A 19,314-nucleotide genomic window follows, 5' to 3' on the forward strand; every position below is an offset into this window, starting at 1 on the left:
TGGCTATCCTCAGATGGTTGGCTAGTTTCAAGTTGCTTCATTTCACATTGATGCTTGTAACACATGGACGTCTTGATGTTTGACATTGTAGGAGGGGAGAGAATAATAAGTTCTACCTCAGCACAACTTGAGTCATTTATCAAGTAACCACAACATCTACTTTTACCAGGGGACCTTTTTGGGGAGAAAAATAACAGAGAAACCTTTTACACTTTTAATACAATTTTATTGAAAAAAAGAGCCAAAAAAACAAGAAGAAATTCAGAAAAAGATTTGCAGAGAAAAGCTCTTATATGTACAGCATATTGCACAACATAACAAATTGTCCTTCGACAACAAAAATGAAACGCTAAAAAATAAATGAGTGCACAGTACAGTCTCGAAAACACACAGTCAATGTTTACAGAAATGCTACATTTTCACTGGGTCTCTTTTCTTGGGAGTACAGAGAGTGTGTGATAATCAAGACTTAGTTGAAACTGAGCAGTTAAAGGCATTTTCCAGGGTGTCAGTAATACATGTACAGTTCATCGGTTCCTTAGAAAGGACCATGTGTAATGCTGATGATGTCAGATATCATATGGTGTACAACACTGAAATACATTTTTTGTTTTGTTGTTGAAAACATGTTTACACCAGAACCAGTCACAAAAGGAATGTTTCAAGTTCATTTTTATACGAAAAAGCCCTTGATCTCATTGGACTCGTTAAAAAGATCCAACAAGTATTAAAAAGGATTTAAAAGCCTAAAAACTGTCCGTATAAAACCTGGCCCTTTCATATGAAAAGACATTTAAAAAGTTACGAAGACAATGACCAAGGAAGGTTCTTAATACAAATAATAAAAAAAGAAACATACAAATTGAAACCTTCCTCAAAAAACTTCAAATTTAAAGAAAGTGGACTACAAAAATTCAAGACACTTACGGTTTATCCATAATATACAAAACTCACTCCTTTGAGTTCCTGTAGCCTTGCACAGTGCTGAGATAGACTTGCCATATACTATCTGCACTACACAGCTTCAGAACCCTCTCTAACAAATGATTTCTGGGCACCATGGTGGTTTGTTTCTCTTTCAAAGAAATCCAAAAATGTGCTATACAGGTTATAGCTTCGTCAATGGTCTGCTATAGTAAAGACACACTCAGCTAGTTCAGCACCTGACAGACTTGAGAGAACGATCCAGAGTACACTGTACAATAACACAGGGATAGCTCAGGGAGCCACCAGCTCTACAGACGCAAAGTACTTTCCAGTGCATGTTGATTACAAAAGAACGCTAAAGAAGACAAAAAGTACAGAACCCATAACCAATGCCCAGTGACTAAAGAAAAACGAGGCAAATTATCTGAAGGTTACTGATCCAGCTCCAAGCCATTGACCAGGAAATAGATTCTACTGCTGTCTACTGAATGGATGACGTGACGTGGCTGATTTAGATAAATGCCTTAACCGATTGGGCCCATTTCTGGAGATTATTACCCTCAGGGAAAACCAGACACAGTGCAGACAACCATCGCTCTGCACAGTCAAACAAATGTATCATACACACATCTAGAACCAAAAAAAGAAGATAAATTGCACACAAAATCTATACAGTAGAAAAGGGTGAATATACAAAAAATAAATATAAAATAAATACAAAACTGAAAACAACACCAAAAGTCCTAAAGGAAATGGAGGAGCAGTACACATAGATGTAGGCTACAGTAGACGGAGATAAGCAAGTTTAGAAACTGGTCAATGTGCTACAGTGAGACAGGAAGCTACGGTGACTGGCTCAGTGTTCAGGATCTGCAGGAAACAACAACAAACAACACCAACGTTCAGCTGATCTCTTACTGCCCCACATGCTTCTAACGTAGTCCTTGCCATAATAGAGTCATAGCAAGCGTAATCATCTGACCACTCTGTCTAAAGTGTACCTTTGTATCTATGGTTATGTATCAAATGTATTTCAAGTGATGCAGACAACAGAATTGGACTTAACCACTCATTTCCTTTGTCCTTCTACTCTATATGGGAAACTCTTGCTAAGAGTATTGTATTTTCCCTGGCCCTGAGACATATCTCCAGTATTCTAAATGAAGGTTTGAAATAAAGCTCTGATTATACAGACAGATGATGACACATAAGTACTGTAGGACCAAACATAACCGGGTAATACGAGCTGTGTCTAAAATATGTATACTGCTCCTTCAAAATGGACGAAAGTAAAGTAAAAAGGCAATAAAATGTACAACAAACAGCATCTTCAAGAATACATCAAACAGATTCAAATTTCAACAGTAAATACAGTCTTCCACACTACCAGTTACTTCTAATCTCAGACACGTTCTCTTGTCAATTGGATTAGCAGTGGTCATTTCTATCAAACAGTTACACCACAGGATCTGAGGACAAAGGACTAATACAAGATCACCCCACAGGTACAAAAAGAAGTATAAAAGCCCATGTAAGAATCCTGAGAGGAGAGGAGAGGAAAGGCTGTTGTTTCACTGGTTTGTTTGCACATTATTGCATTGGAGTCCAGAATACAATTTAATATCTGACAGTGGGTTAAAAAGCACATCAGTTAGAGGGCTAAAAAACACTGGAATTTCAATGAGGCATTCAGTTAACTAGCATCACTAGTACCTCAGACTGTTGGTCCATTGGTCAGTTCCTGTGATGATATGTGAATGAAAATGAATGGAAATGTGACTGAAAACATTGTAATGTTACCATGAGAAATCAGATACAGTTAAACACCTTCATTGAATAACAGAGGTTGGTTTTGTAACCTAATCTACTCCTGACTAATGTACTATAGTGCAAACAATGTGGATCCATAGCTCCACTTGAAGGGCCTGAAAGTCTTAAGAGACTAAAATGATCAGCACACTGTTTCTTACAGTGGCTGGGGTCCAGTTTTGGGACTTATGGAATTAGTAAAAGATCCATCTGAAATAGATTATGATTGAAAATACGGTGTTCTTTCTTAGTAACTTGAAGTAATTTGTGGGATCCCCTTTGTCTCGGAAGTTGTATCTAAATTGTAAAAGTATTTTGTCTGTAATGTCTTTTTTGTTATATGTCGGACCCCAGTAAAACTAGCTGTCACCATTGGCGTCGGCTAATGGGGATCATAATAAATCGAAATCGAAATCTACCTTCACACCACAAAGTGGCACTAACCACCTTAGAAGCCACTGAGTGCTCCACCATTTTGTTCTTATTACTTTTGGTGACACAGGGAAAAACAACAATTATTGAAATCAATGCAATGAAAGTGACTGGAAGAGCAAAGAAAAATCAACATGTAATATAACAGTATTATGACAGTACACACAACCCCATTGAGGAGAAGGACGAGTTGAGGTGCAAAATGCTTTGTTCTGAGAAACTGTGCCTTTGGAAATTTGGTAAGTTGTCAAGTTTGACCGATTATTTCCTGGGAAACTTCAGAAAAGAAAACCCCATGAACCACTCTTCTTTCCCTTCTTCAGATCCCTCCATCTCTTGCTTTATTCTGCTTGGTTCATGTCAACAGTTGTTGGGTTGTGGCAGGTGACATTGATAAGGCATTCCCAGGTCCATGGAGGCCATTCAAGATGTACACATACGGAAGTGCAAACAAATTCAACAGGAATAATGACTGTACAAAATACTACATCACACAATTACCAAAACAAGGACATCATCCAGTAGAGGAATCTCATGAAACAACATGGCATCTTCTTGGAAAAAAATCTACCTTGTAAAAAAATGGTTGTCTCCGTCCTGCGGTGACCTTTTCTCTCTTCTTTTCCCCCAACCGACCCATGTTAAATTTGACAGTGCCATTAGGAGTCCAGTCCCTGTGGGAGAGGGGTGGTCTGGGCTGGTCTTCTCCATCACCTCCACCCTGCTCTCCCCCTTCCAGCGATGGCCTCCTGCTCAAACAGCAGGGTGAGCAGAGCTGAGGCCAGGCGCCACCACAAGGGCCTCATATTCCTTTGGTTTCGGTGATACTGCAACAAAACAAGGGAGAAAAACAACCGAGTCAGAACAGGATGTGGACAGGATAGTCGGGGAACTGGCATAGTCAGCGACAAATGATGGCATCATTCACTTACCAGGGTGTTCAGTTGGAGCTCTGGATGGTTGTTGGTGAGTGATGTGTGGTGATTGTCAGTGAGAGGGATCAACAGAGTAAATTGAGGAGGAGTAAGTCAAAACCAGAAACCGGAATGGCGCTGATATTTTCACAACAGTCTGTGCCTGTCCCCAGCACTACGTATTAACGCTGTCTCTTTGTGTGCAGGATTGAGAACCCTATACAGCCAGTGTAACACTAACTACCACCCCATGCCACAGACACATTCATTGCACAGCTCTTGTCTATGGAAGCCGAATCCAACAGCACATCCGGAGCAGCCTCCCTCTCTGGCTAGAGAGCCAACTGGACAGTGTGTGATTGGGAGGATAATGCTATCTCTGCCATTGAAAGGAGGAGATAAGATAATTGCACTAAATAGGATTAGGGAGCACTTGAGGAAGAGCGGAGACCCACAGAAATACATCTCAGTATGAGAGCTGAGCTTAGCTCCACAAAGTAACTCATCTACAGACGAAACAGACACTACCGGACCTGATAACACCACGGCTATTTTTAGACACACGCCATAAACTAACAAAGACCAGCAATAGGCTGGATAATACGTTTTGGCAATACACTGTAAGCACATTGCCAGTTTCAGGCAACATTATCCCATTGTATTCCAATTCCACCAAAGCGTGACTGCCGAGTTGATTTGTACCATCTTAACACGACAGCTGAGGCAGCATCTGTGTCCAACCCCAGAGATCAAGCTGTTTATAACTAGCCTGCACTCTCCATTGTGGTAAGGCCCAGGTTCTCTGCCACAGCTTAAACCGTTCAAAAGATAGAGACATATTTGTAGGAAGAAAACAGAAACGGCTCTGTTCATTACAACTGTATCTAGCGGCTACAGGAGGTGACTGACATAACCCCGGTTCTATGAACCGAGATTTTTTATTTTAGTTCCTGTCATAATTTTTAAATTAGGCGACCCCACATAGGGTCGCAACCTTTAGCTTGGGAAATGCTGTTTTAGAGTGTTGCATAAGCTGGTGCCAGGTGCAAACTGGCTCCTGCACGCTCCACACACACCAGTTTTTGTAAAAAAAAGAAGAAAATAAACAATCTATCAGGAATCGCCATTGGCTATTTGAGGGACTACTGGGAATCTTGATCGTGCTAGTTTTGTGTTGTAGCATTTATTTGAAGCTAACTGAGGGATATTTTCGATAAGTGCATAATAACACTGTCTGCTTAATAAAGTCTTCTTCATAAATGTACATTACATTGCACAAATTGGACTAGTTCACCTGAAGACACTCTGAGCCCTAACAACAGCTAACATAGCAACACAGTTCTGCCTTGAGACACTCTTTCTTTAGATCTAATTACAACTACAAAGCACATTACCAAGCCCATCCATCTGTCTGTGATTACACCTGAACAGGCCAGCTCTCACAGAGGGCAAAGCCCATTACAGGCAGTTGTGACTGTCAGTAATGCTGTACAGTGTTAGTAGGCCTACAGTGAGTAATACCAGGGCAAGATACTTCCAGGCCATCTGTTAACACAATGGGCTCATATATTTTTATCAACAAACATTGCTTAAACCGCACCTAATGATATCAATGTGTACATGATATCTGCTTCACATCCACAATGTCCTGTCCTCTAAAATCAGCAGCAGAAAGTCCCCGAGTTTGACAGTGACCTTTTCTCCTCTTCTGGTTCCTCCACCCAGCTCACCTCAGAGATGGTAGGGTGTGGGCCAGCCCTGTCGCTCACTCATGAGTCACGAGTCACACCACCAACTGTCTAATATGACTCGGTCAGGTTCTAAATTTAGCCAGTGATAGAGAACAGACACTAGCCAGATGCAGAGTGTCATCACGCCAACACAACCCTAATGTGTTTTATCAGAGCCTCATGATGCTGGCTGTCTGTCTGTCCTAAGGCTCACAGAGGCACTGGCTTATAAGCTACACAGACAGGCAACGACCAGTGGCCAGAGACTCAGAGCCACACATCTCAGGACAGGAGTGGACAGCCAACAGGCAGGAGAGGACAGGAATCTAGACATCTATATCTCAACAACTGTAGAGAAAGTGAAATGCCCTTACAGAACAGTGAGAAGATAAGGAATGGAGATCTGAGACACACACACACACACAAACATACCCTAGGGACATTCAGTGCTTGGGTTTTCAACACTCATCGAGAGCACCAGGAGGAGTCTTGGTGTAACCCAACTCTGCTCCTCGACCCGTGCAGACTGTGGCAGTCTTCCTTTCATTGTGACTGTCATTACTGCCATGTCTCAAATGGCTGCCCTCCTCATGTCATGTCAGTACTGCTCTGCTCTCGGGGCCTCTGCTCCGTCTCTCCAGCCTTCTCAGACTGAGAGCAGTTTATGTGTCAGCACCAACGCTCCACTTACACACTTAAGCACCTTACTGCCTCCCCCTGCCATGGGCCATGATGGTAGGATGATAGGGAAACGGAAGGGGTTGTTTATGAGTCAGTCAAGGAGATGGGTGTCAAACTGCGTTTGAAAGCCTTCTGATGCTCTACAATACATGATTGCAATAATTGATTGACGAGAGCGAGAAAGAAAGGGATGGAGCGAGAGACATATCATTGAAAGGTGGCAGTCCAAGTGAGAGATTGAAAGACTATCACACTCATGCTCACACATGCACGCAGACACACACTTCCTCTCATGCACACACGTGCACGCACGCACGCGCACTGTTCTGCCAAGCACCAGCAGCCTGAGGTGGGTTACCTACCTCACTGCTGAAGACTGCATTACACAACGAAAGCACAGCGCCAGGAATAACAGCCATGGGCTAAACTGGAGATCACGCATAAAAAACACACTGATCTGTTTGGGTTAGTCTGTCCAAGCATCACTCAACAGCATCCAGACAGGCAGAGAGAAACTCTCAGAGACTCAGGCCTGTACAACTCCCTGGGCTGAGTGGGCTCTGCAGACAAGAACAGTAATTCTGCCCACTCGAATGACAAGAAAGTAGTCAATAACTTCAAGGACTGAAATAACACCTAACTGTTGGTTGCTATATACAGTATGTTGCCAAAGTCAATAATCCAGATCCACTATTCTCTGGGCTTAAAAAAAAAAAGTTACCTCAGTTGTTTTTTTCCTTAACTTGCTAGGCTTAGCAGTGTGGGAGTGTATGTGCCCTAGAGCTCTGCAGCTTCAGGATATGACATCACAGTGTTCTCACTCTGACTACTCTCACTTGTTGTTGCGTTTACCCAGTGAGTAAGGAGAGCGCAAGAGCCACTTCCTCATCCTCTGCCCTGGTCTGTCTCTGCTGTACGTCAGTCAGTGTATCGCAGCCCTGATAACATAACGCCTGCCTGACTCTGCCTTTAACTTCCTGTGTCACATCAGATGAGTCACGGTGCAGTGTGGCTCCAGGACAGCAGTCGGTGGTATTAATTTAACCTCAGCCGGAGTGTGGGAGAAAATCAGAAACACATCAGCGAATAAGAAGTCTGCTTAGTTACACCAATCTGATTACAAAAATGTAGTTTCAGAGCCCAAATGAAGCCTTGAATATCTATCTATATGAGACTGAAGAGGTCCATGCACTTCATGAAAGCGATTTTGAGGAAATTCAAGACAGTTGTCTTTAGTTGGTCAAACCCATTAGATTGGGTGTGCATTAAGTGAGTGGGCCCCTCCCGGCCCCTCCTCCAGACACACAACCCTCTTATTTGTGAGTCTCTTGTGGGTGGTGGGGGCAACTGATCTGCAGGACTGGCTGGAGACTCCCTAACCACATCTGTTCCCCCGGGCTCATGCGCCAAGCTTCGGGTTACAACATGTTTACCTAGTCCCGGCCACTTCTGCTTTTTCTCTGTGTGAGAGTGTGTTGAGTGTGTTTATGTGTGTAAGTGTGTGCCTTTAGTTTTTTATGCTTGATGACTCTCTTAGTGTTTCCTTCTCCTCAAAACGTGCCATTGGTGCTCTGCAAAAAGAAAATCTCAAAGATCCACAGTTCTACCACCAATACAACCAAATGTATAGTATGTCAAGCAGAGGAGGCTGGCGGGAGGAGCTATAGGAGGACAGGCTCATTGTAATGGCAGGAATGGAATAAATGGAACAGTATCAAACACACCAAATATATGGAATCCACATGTTTGACTCTGTTCCATTAATTCCATTCCAGCCATTAAAATGAGCATGTCCTCCTTTAGCTCCTCCCACCAGCCTCCACTGATGTCAAGAGAGTCACAGTCTGAGCTCTTCAACGTATTCAGCACAGTAACTAGCAATGTCACCCTGACCATAATGTCTGTGGTGGACTCCTTCATGTCCCCTGTGGCACCGTGGCAGCATAGGGAGGAAATGGGGGGAGAGAGGCAGAGACAAATAAACAGGAAGCTGGGGTGGGGGAGGGGCTGCCCTGGTTAAGCTGTGTCTTGGAGGGGTAGAACGAGAGGTCAGAACAATGGGCTAATTCATGTTCACTGGCCAAAACAAACATGGGACACTTAGACATGACTACAACGGATGCCCCTAAAGAAGCAACTTCTGGTGCTCACTCTCTCTGTAGGCCCCTGAGTACAGTAGGCCTATCCAGTGGGCTTTAGCTGTGTTGTGCAGTCAGTCACAGTGGGTATCCTCACCAGTTGAAGGTGTTCTTGGTAGAACTGGTCTCCGATGAGTTGGAGTTTCTGTCCAATGCAGACCTCCATGCTTTGTGCTGGCTGGTGAGGCTGCTGTTGAAGCCGTTCCATCCTCCCTCTCTCCCCCTGATGCTGCTCCTGAGGCCCCTGGTCTCCAACCTGCTCAAACCGCGCTGGAAAGTGCAATCGAAAGCCTGCGTTGCCTGTAGAAAAAAGGCCATAGATACTGGTCAGGTCAATTTCATAATCCCTGCAACTCATAACACTCCAAAGTTTACACACAGTAATCTTTTCAATTACCAGCGTTATCTGTAGCGTGCCAGGACAAAGAGGGCATCACTGACAGATAGCGCCACGGTGTCCTAGTAAAGGGTCAGTTATACAGGTATGGCCTGTCGTCACGTCTGCACAGGGCCAGGCTAAATAACCTGATGTGGCGCCATCTGAATGGGAAAGCAGCTGGGTACACTACACACAGGTCATAAAAGCTTCTGTGGCTAGGACTATCAGGCGCCAGGAGCTGACTACGTTAGAGTTCCACTCTTACCTATTTCTCACACTGTGTTTGTTTATGTGTGTGTGTGCGTGTGTTTGTAGGCCTCACCGTAGAAGAGTGGTCTGGGCTCCTGGTCCACCCCACAGGGCAGCATGTCGTTGGGCAGTGCCAGGGCAGGGCTGGGTGTCTGGGTGCCTCTGTCCTCGTACTTTATTTCCCTGAAGGCTGTGCGCCAGCAGTGGGAGGAGTCTGGCACAAACACATCATCCTCCTCATCATCCATTCGGCAGAAATCTGCTAAGACCTGCCTAGAGGGAGAAGAGAGAGAGAGTTAAGCATATTGCTCTGCTAAGACTTCCATTGACTACTGTATTGATATTGACAAATTGGGATCTTTCCCTTCAAATCAATGTGGATTCTAAACATGTCTGTCTCTGTACTAATGAGATGACCTCGCCTCAGGCAGGACCATAGAGAACATTTACCATTCTGTAAATGTACTTGGTCATTTGGTCAGAACAATAATTACCAGTAAAGACAACCTTTCTAATCCATAATAACTACCCTTCTATAAATAAAGGCCATGCTGGCTGGTCCAGCCAGAGCAGAGCACAGTCCGTAGAGGAGATCTATGTGGAACAGAAAGCTAGCAGAGCTCTTCTCAGTCTGTGGTTGTGAAGCCCAGTGCTGATTTAGACAAATCGCTCAGCTCGTCAGTGATCAAACCACACAGTTGGCTGTGGTTAGGAGACTCATTGGCTAAATGTACCAAAATGGGGGGTTTGGCAGACAGGGTTGAGCGAGAGGCAGTCTCCATCTCTCTCCGACCTCAACCCAGCGGACCTGTGGCTAGCTTGGTCCCTCATACAGTCCAATGGCTTGAGACTATACCATGCAGAGTAGCCAAGACAACAAAGTCTAGACTTGCAAATATGACAAACAGGTTTAAATGACAAGTCTGACGCTTGGTCTAGAGACTTGCTCATAATGAATAGGTCTACACTTCTAATGAGATTTGTAAAAAAAGATTTGTAAAATAAAAAGAAGGGAAGAAAAAAAGTGAAAAGCTTCTCTACAACATTGCTGCAAGATCAAACTTGAGGATCCCTTCAGTACTGGCAGAGATTCATGCTAGGATTCTCCTGAGGCCCTTGGCTAGCAGAGCAGACAACAATCTCTATGTTTGGTTAATTCACAGCATCACACAGCCTTCAGCGATATGGCGGTCAAAGTGTTATCAAAATACTGCTGAAATGTAAGTAGCCTCGTGAACCCTTTTAGAACTCTCCATCAATACTGTAATACAGGGTTAGGCTACTACCACACCACTATACACTTCCAAATGAGAGTCTGCCGCAAATGGGTAATGACAGCCTTGGATGAAGAAAGACGGAGCCAGTCTCTTCTTCTCTCCTTGGATTTGTCAACATGCCAGGTTCTGAGGATGCTTTTTCATTTCTTCACCAAAAGAGATTTGCCTCAGTTTCTTTAGTGCCTATTATTCTGTGTAAAGAGGTTTGCTATGGTACCCTGTATGCATTCGTAATAAACCCTACATGCAAAACCACATAGTGCGTTGTTTTGACAAACAATACAAGAACATGGAAGTTGCACAAAAGTATATTCTGGTGGTATTTTGTTACAACTACCATTCAGTTCTCTGCCACGGACCAAAGTCTGTTCCCTCAAGTGTGTGTCAACCAGTGGCTCCCCCTGCTGTATTGGGCTCAATTGATTAGCAGATAGCCTACTATCACTCAAGACAACTCTGAACATCACCCCCACACCTACTGACAACACACACAGTACAGACTACACCCCCCGCCCAAACCCACTATCTGGAAACCTGACAAAATATTCTCTCTTTGTCAAAATGAGGTTATGGATAAGGAGTGTGGTCAAGACGGATGTGTTGAGCAAAGGACACTAAAACCATTCAGGTAACTGACATTAGTAGCCTATAGGCCGATCCTCGACTTCGGGGATGGCATTTACAAAATAGCCTCCAACACTCTACTCAGCAAACTGGATGCAGTCTATCACAGTGCCATTCGTTTTGTCACCAAAGCCCCATATACCACCCACCACTGCGACCTGTATGCTCTTGTCGGCTGGCCCTCCCTACATATTCGTCGCCAGACCCACTGGCTCCAGGTCATCTATAAGTCTTTGCTAGGTAAAGCTCGGCCTTATCTCAGCTCACTGGTCATAATAACAACACCCACACGTAGCACGCGCTCCAGCAGGTATATCTCACTGGTCATCCCCAAAGCCAACACCTCCTTTGGCTGCCTTTCCTTTCCTTTCTCTGCTGCCAATGACTGGAACGAATTGCAAAAATCGCTGAAGTTGGAAACTTATATCTCCCTCACTAACTTTAAACATCAGCTATCTGAGCAGCTAACTGATCGCTGCAGCTGTACACAGCCCATCTGTAAATAGCCCATCCAATCTACCTACCTCATCCCCATATTGTTTTTATTTACTTTTTTTGCTCTTTTGCACACCAGTATTTCTACTTGCACATCATCATCTGCACCTCTATCACTCCAGTGTTAATTTGCTGAATTGTAATTACTTTGCTACTATGGCCTATTTATTGCCTTACCTCCTCGACATTTGCACACACTGTATATAGACTTTTTTTCCTTTTTTCTATTGTGTTATTGACTGTATGTTTGTTTATCCCTTGTGTAACTCTGTGTTGTTGTTTGTGTCGCACTGCTTTACTTTATCTTGGCCAGGTCGCAGTTGTAAATGAGAACTTGTTCTCAACTGGCCTACCTGGTTAATTAAATAAAGGTGAAATATATATATATATATATTTTAAATAGGCTATGGTTCATAATAAGTCAAGAGACTCTGAGCTGTGAGATATGGGAATGACAACCGTCTCTCTCAACTGTCAAGCGTATTGCATAATTTATTGGCCGCAGATATTCTTGATCCTCTTCTTTATCGTGAGATTCGTGGCACGCTCTGATTATTTTGAAGGAACCTGTCATATCTGTCTTATTACACTTGCTAATTAATTTGTTTAAAAAACATGCATATTATTCAGCAAATTTGAACGAATTAGACTATATAAACTAAAACACAGATGTGTTATTTCCCAACTTGAGTACTTGGGAAAATTGCTTGTTTGTTTAGAGTTTGAGTAAAACCATTAAAGACACTGGAAATGCCGACACGGTGCCGACAGACCTAAACTCTACAGAGAGGGAATGCCAATTCGACACGCACACAAAATAAAAAAGACTATGTTATGTGGATGGCCACGATTGTTTTGCCATATCACATCAACACGCAACTACCGTTAAGTCAATTGTCAAAGATCCATATAATGTTCTATATTGGTGAGAAATATCCACACATAATGAATAGGAATAGTCCCAGCGACTATACCGGGGGTGGTGTGAGAGACAATGTAGCGCGACTCAATGGTACAATGTCCAAAATTTTACAGCGCAGGCAGACCAGCAAAACAAAGATACAATAAAAAACAACAGGTGAATGACACTGTTCAATCTTATTTGATACATTATGACCCGGAACTCACCACAAGATATGTCCTTCGATGATATTACCGGTGTATAGACAAATGTGGTCTCTGTTCACTGTAAACCCAAGAGGATTTAGTCCGTATCACTCCACCGCAACTTTGATTCTGTGAGACAAATGGCAACAAGCTGATTTCATTTCACAGGCATCAGCTACAAAATCTCTCCGCCCTCAAATACTGGGCGTGAACATAAAAAATAAGTAAATAAAGTGGTCTTAAAGAAACAGCAGTATGCAGGCGATGTTTAATTGTGTTACCATAGAGTGTCTTTGGCATTACAACGTGAGTAGTGTATGGCCCTTTAAGAGCTCTTTAGCATTTTTTCTCATAACCAATCAGAGGGTTTGTTTTGATCCTGCTTCCAAATCGTGTATCCAGACACGTGGATGGGAAATTCCCTCGTGCGTGAGACAGCTTTGGTTTGTCGCTTACACTCAGCTGACTGAATTGCCATCAATGAAAGTAAGAACAAGTGAGCACAAATGGTTTATAGCCTAGTACTGTATATTCGATATAATACAATTAATGTCAGTGATATTATGAATTAGAATTTTTTTTGAAAGTTGTAGGCTACTAAAACTGTAATGACTGGGTTGCTACGCTATGCCCACACAATCTTTTTGCTATGACTAGACACGTTTCTAAACAGATGTAGACCTAATACCAACAGTATGTGGCAAAATGTTATGTTCATATTTAGGATGACATTGTTGTGTTTGTTCTAGATAGACATGCATTTGGCAATAAAATGTAATTAGATAGGGTGCCCAATCAATAATACATATTTTGACCAAAGGGTGAAATAGTATGTTAATTGTGTAGATAACCTCTAAGAAAGTCCAAACCTCATGTCTCTATCATAATCCGTTCAAAAGTTATTGGAGTTTTTACCCTTGTAGGATGGCCAAAATTAGGGTGACTAAATCAATGGAGGCCAGAGAAAAAAATAATGAGAAAAATTGCGAGAATGAAGGATACCTGACAGGCTTTCCCGTTGAACTCCTCATCTTTCTTCCCGAACCCGCAGGGCATAAAACAATATAGACGTAAGATAGATATCGATTGTGAGACATGACATGTAGTATTTTCACATTTTAGTATCCGCTTTTCATATTAATGCGAAATTCCTGTTATTTTTCAAAGATTTCTCAAAAACAAGTGTATCTCTATGAAATGCCAATGGACTACTGAGTGCTTTTTATTTTAAAAGATTAAGATGGGCAAAAGAACACAGAAACTGGACAGAGGAACTCTGCCTAGAAGGCCAGCATCCCGGAGTCGCCTCTTCACTGTTGATGTTGAGACTGTTGTTTAACAAAATTGCAAATGAGATTTCTAATGACCAATTAGCTTTTGAAAATGATAAACTTAGATTAGCTAACACAAGGTGCCATTGGAACACAGGAGTGATGGTTGCTGATAATGGGCCTCTGTACACCTATGTTGATATTCATATTTTTTTTAAATCAGCCATTTCCAGCTACAATAGTAATTTACAACATTAACAATGTCTACACTGTATTTCTGATCACTTTGATGTTATATTAATGGAGAAAAAATGTTATTTTCTTTCAAAAACAAGGACATTTCTAAGTGACCCCAAACTTTTGAACGGTAATGTATATTTTTGTAAATAAATACATTTTTTAGGGAGTCGATCAGCTTTAATAATTCAGATAGATTGTGTCTTCCATCAATGTCATTGTCTGAATCATTTTCAATCCCCCATATACAGTGCATTCGGAACATATTTAGAACCATTGACTTTTTTCACATTTTGTTACGTTACAGCCTTATTCTAAAATGGATTAAATCCCCTTTTTCGCTTATGAATCTACACACATTACCCCTTAATGACAAAGCAAAAACAGTTTTTAGAATTTTTTGCAAATGTATAAAAAAAAATGAAATATCATATTCAATATATCATATTCATATTCAGACCCTTTACTCAGTACTTTGTTAACCTTTCTAGGACACACGTTCCGCTAGCGGAACCCCCCCCAACATTCCGCTGAAAAGGCAGCGCGCGAAATTCAAAAATATTTTTGAGAAATATGTAACTTTCACACATTAACAAGTCCAATACAGCAAATGAAAGATAAACATCTTGTTAATCTACCCAGCGAAAACACAACATATATTTATGTTAGATCACCACCAAATCCAAAAAACACACAGCCATTTTCCCCAGCCAAAGATAATCACACATTTAAGCAGAAATAGAGATAAAATGAATCACTAACCTTTGATAATCTTCATCAGATGACACTCATAGGACATCATGTTACACAATACATTTATGTTTTGTTCGATAATGTGCATATTTATATCCACAAATCTTGGTTTACATTGGCGCCATGTTCAGAAATGCCTCTAAAATATCCGGAGTAATTGCAGAGAGTCACGTCAAATAACAGAAATACTCATCATAAACTTTGATGAAAGATACATGTTTTACACAGAATTAAAGATACACTTGTTCTTAATGCAACCTAAAGTCTTCTTGGGTATGACGCTAAAAGCTTTACACATCTTTATTTCAAAGTGGTAGTCTCTATAAGCTTGGCACATCTAGCCATTGGGATTTTTGCCCATTCTTCAAGGCAAAACTGCTCCAGCTCCTTCAAGTTGGATGGGTTCCGCTGCTGTACAGCAATCTTTAAGTCATACCACAGATTCTCAATTGGATTGAGGTCTGGGCTTTGACTAGGCTATTCCAAGACATTTAAATGTTCCCCTTAAACCACTCGAGTGTTGCTTTAGCAATATGCATAGGGTCATTGTCCTGCTGGAAGGTGAACCTCCGTCCCAGTCTCAAATCTCTGGAAGACTGAAACAGGTTTCCCTCAAGAATTTCCCTGTATTTAGCGCCATCCATCATTCCTTCAATTCTGACCAGTTTCCCAATCCCTGCCGATGAGAAACATCCCCACAGCATGATGCTGACACCACCATGCTTCACTGTGGGGATGTTGCTCTCAGGGTGATGAGAGGTGTTGAGTTTGCGCCAGACATAGCATTTTCCTTGATGGCCAAAAAGCTCAATTTTAGTCTAATCTGACCAGAGTACCTTCTTCCATATATTTGGGCAGTCTACGACATGCCTTTTGGTGAAAACCAAACGTGTGCTTATTTTTTTCTGGCCACTCTTCCGTAAAGCCCAGCTCTGTGGAGTGTACGGCTTAAAGTGGTCCTATGGACAGATGCTCCAATCTCCGCAGTGGAGCTTTGCAGCTCCTTCAGGGTTATCTTTGGTTTCTTTGTTGCCTTTCTGATTAATGCCCTCCTTGCCTGGTCCATGAGTTTTGGTGGGCGGCCCTATCTTGGCAGGTTTGTTGTGGTGCCATATTCTTTAAATTTTTTAATAATGGATTTAATGGTGACCCATGAGATGTTCAAAGTTTCTGATATGTTTTTATAACCCAACCCTGATCTGTACTTCTCCACAACTTTGTCCCTGACCTGTTTGGATAGCTCCTTGGTCTTCATGGTGCCGCTTGCTTGGTGGTGCCCCTTGCTTAGTTGTGTTGCAGACTCTGGGGCCTTTCGGAGCAGGTGTATATATACTGAGATCATGTGACAGATCATGTGACACTTAGATTGCACACAGGTGGACTTTATTTAACTAATTATGTGACTTCTGAAGGTAATTGGTTGCACCAGATCTTATTTAGGAGCTTCATAGCAAAGAGGGTGAATACATATGTACGCACCACTTTTCCGTTTTTTTTTTTTTTTTTTTTTTTTTTTAACAAGTTATTTTTAAAATTTCACTTCACTAATTTGGACTATTTTGTTTATGTCCATTACATGAAATCCAAATAAAAATCAATTTTTAAATTACAGGTTGTAATGCAACAAAATAGGAAAAACGCCAAGGGGGTGAATACTTTTGCAAGGCACTGTATTGCACTTCAAACAAGAAACACACAAATTAAATTGTACAACTGGCATCTAAACCCTGACCTTTCTTGCCTTCCTTGATGCAAAGTCATCAATTACATCATCATAAGAAATCTGCCCAGCAATTGCATGGTTAATACTGATGACAGCAAGGCCACTAAGGCATTCCTGTGACATGGTGGAGCTCAGGTAGGATTTGATGAGCTTCAGCTTTGAAAAGCTCCTCTCTGCTTCAGCTACGGTCACTGGAAGAGTAAGACAAATTCTGAGAGCAGTCCACAAATTTGGATACATTTCTGAGAGTCCCCTTTCGTGTATAAATATCAGCAGCTCAAGCAGGGTCATGGTCTTCGATGGCAAGTCAGGCAAGTTCTTCAGTTCCTGTGCAAGCTCTCTGCCATCCAAGTCTGAGTGTTCTTTATAGTGCAGTGTCATATTAAGGGCCTCACATTGTTCTGTGAGCTCCTCATTTGAGAGACTTTGGAAGGTTGACAGCACTCCTAACTTCTCTCCCATATTTTCCAATGTGGAAAATCTTTCCTGAAATCCCTTACCTCAATTAGTGCCTCCCTCACCACTGCTGCCTGATACCTCGGTGGCTCGACTCTCTTAACTTTAATCTCCCACCTTGTCTCAGTCCACATCTTCAAAGTGATGTCCACATGTTTTTTTTCAGGATGGCCCATCCCTGTGTGGAGCCTGAGAACAAGGTGTACAGTTTGTGTAAGATGCCAAAGTAACCTGTGGAATCGACAGAGCTTTGAGCAACATCAGGCACAACCAGGTTCAATGTGTGAGCCCCACATGGCACAAATAGAGCTCTTGGATTCATTTCATGGAGTCTGGTTTGGACACCTTTGTTTTTGCCTCTCATGTTGGCCCCATTATCATATCTGCCAAATGTTGGCCCATGGACTCCTCTGCCTCCAAAAACCCCATAAAATGTTCCTTTATGTGGGGCTCCTCCTTCAGTGACAATTCTAATCACAACTGACAACTGTTTAGTGTGGCTGACATCTGAGGTGCAATCTAGAATGATAGAGAATAATTTTGCCAGCTTGATGTCACTCACCATTATTGAAATGACATTGCTTCTCAACAAATCAATGAGTTCATTCTGTATTTGCTGGCCAAGGTAGCTGGTGGTGTGACTCGAGGTCCATTTTTGGACACGGTTAAGGTGCTCTTTCATGACTGGATCAAATTGTGCCATCAGTTCAACCTCTTTGAGGACATTTCCATTTGATGGAGAGTACAGTGTTTCTGTGTGTCCCCTTAAGGCCAGATTTCTAATTGCCAGAGACTGCACCATAGCAGTCAGACGTGTCAACAACTCTCTCCATCTTATCCTCTCAGCCTCCATAAGTGCCATCTCATGCTTATCAATTGCTTCCTCTTTTTTGATCCTCATTGCCAGTTCTTTCCATGTTTTCATGCAGTTTTGGTGTTCTGGGCTGCTGTCGTGTGAAGTCAGCAAAGAACATGTTTCCAATCTGTCAGTCCTGAGTTTGCTAAATAAATTTTCTTCTTAGAAAAGAGTTTGTTTCCTTCAGAATACACCAACCAACTTCTAGGGATTTTTTCACCACTCACCAAGGTCTTCCTGAAATACTGGTGGTGGCAACTTCTTCCATCACTCTCATTCCTTGGGAAAACAAAGTTAGGTGGTACCTCACTTGGTCCTCTGCAAACTAGTTGTGTCCGAATTCTGTCAGTCAAAACTGAAGGCCAGTCAGCAGGGTCTGTAGGGTCCTCAGCAGCAGGATTTGGTGGGGATGCTGCTACAGACATTTCTAAAGGAGAGCACATGAGCATTATTTTACACACATTATTCACAGCCTTTATAGTGGTGGAACATCCCACATACATACCCAGTAATAATTAAATCATCATTGTTACCTACAATATGGAAACTTAAAACTTTGCAGAAGGGAAATTATATATTTTGTTTATGTAATGCATGGGTGCACACATAAACACATGTGCGTGTACCCCCCCCCCCCACACACACACACACACACGGGCGTGTGCATACAAACACACCTGAAGAATCATGCTGGGGAGAAGTGGAAGCAAATGGTTCTTCATCTTCATCCTCAGGCTCAGACAACATTTGTGAAAACATTTGTGGATGGCTCCTCATCCCGAGGCTCTGAGATCATTTTGAAGAGGCCTGTGTGGCTGAGGAGGTAGATGGCTCCTCATCCTGGCCAGTGCCAGAGGGTGCTCCAAAATATTTTAGAAGTGCCCCTGAATTTGCATTGAAATACAGTATATGAGTCTGACACCCTAAATATATTTGTTGCACAATTAAATATACATGTCATTATGCACAATTTATCAAACTTTCAGAATAGGAACCAAATGAACCATACAACCTCCTTGGCTAATTCTAGGCATTATACACCCCAAAAGACTCAATATATCACAAAAAATACAAAATACCAGCATAATATAGACGTCTTCTAAGTTAGCCTACAGCATTGGACATTCCCCTTACTGAGCTCAGGACCTAGTCAGGACCTAGTTAACCCAATGAAAGTTAACCAAATCAATAATGTGCTAGTTAGGTTGTAATCGTTTTGCTGCAGGCTACACACATTATCATGATGAAACTGTGAA

General features: G+C 42.1%; 1 protein-coding gene across 1 annotated transcript; it reads right to left on the bottom strand.

The window, feature by feature from the left end:
• Window positions 1–210: 210 nt before the first annotated feature.
• Window positions 211–12,895, bottom strand: LOC120023640 (bcl-2-modifying factor-like). Its single transcript, XM_038967685.1, has 4 exons — window positions 12,784–12,895; window positions 9,333–9,532; window positions 8,729–8,931; window positions 211–3,995 (listed from the first exon to the last, which is right to left on the bottom strand). Exons 2-4 carry the CDS (start codon window positions 9,505–9,507, stop codon window positions 3,879–3,881), a joined length of 495 nt encoding a protein of 164 aa, XP_038823613.1. The 5' UTR covers window positions 9,508–9,532; window positions 12,784–12,895; the 3' UTR covers window positions 211–3,878.
• Window positions 12,896–19,314: the final 6,419 nt, after the last annotated feature.

This window comes from Salvelinus namaycush, chromosome 28 (genome assembly GCF_016432855.1).
Source record: "Salvelinus namaycush isolate Seneca chromosome 28, SaNama_1.0, whole genome shotgun sequence".
Taxonomy (NCBI): Eukaryota; Metazoa; Chordata; class Actinopteri; order Salmoniformes; family Salmonidae; genus Salvelinus; species Salvelinus namaycush.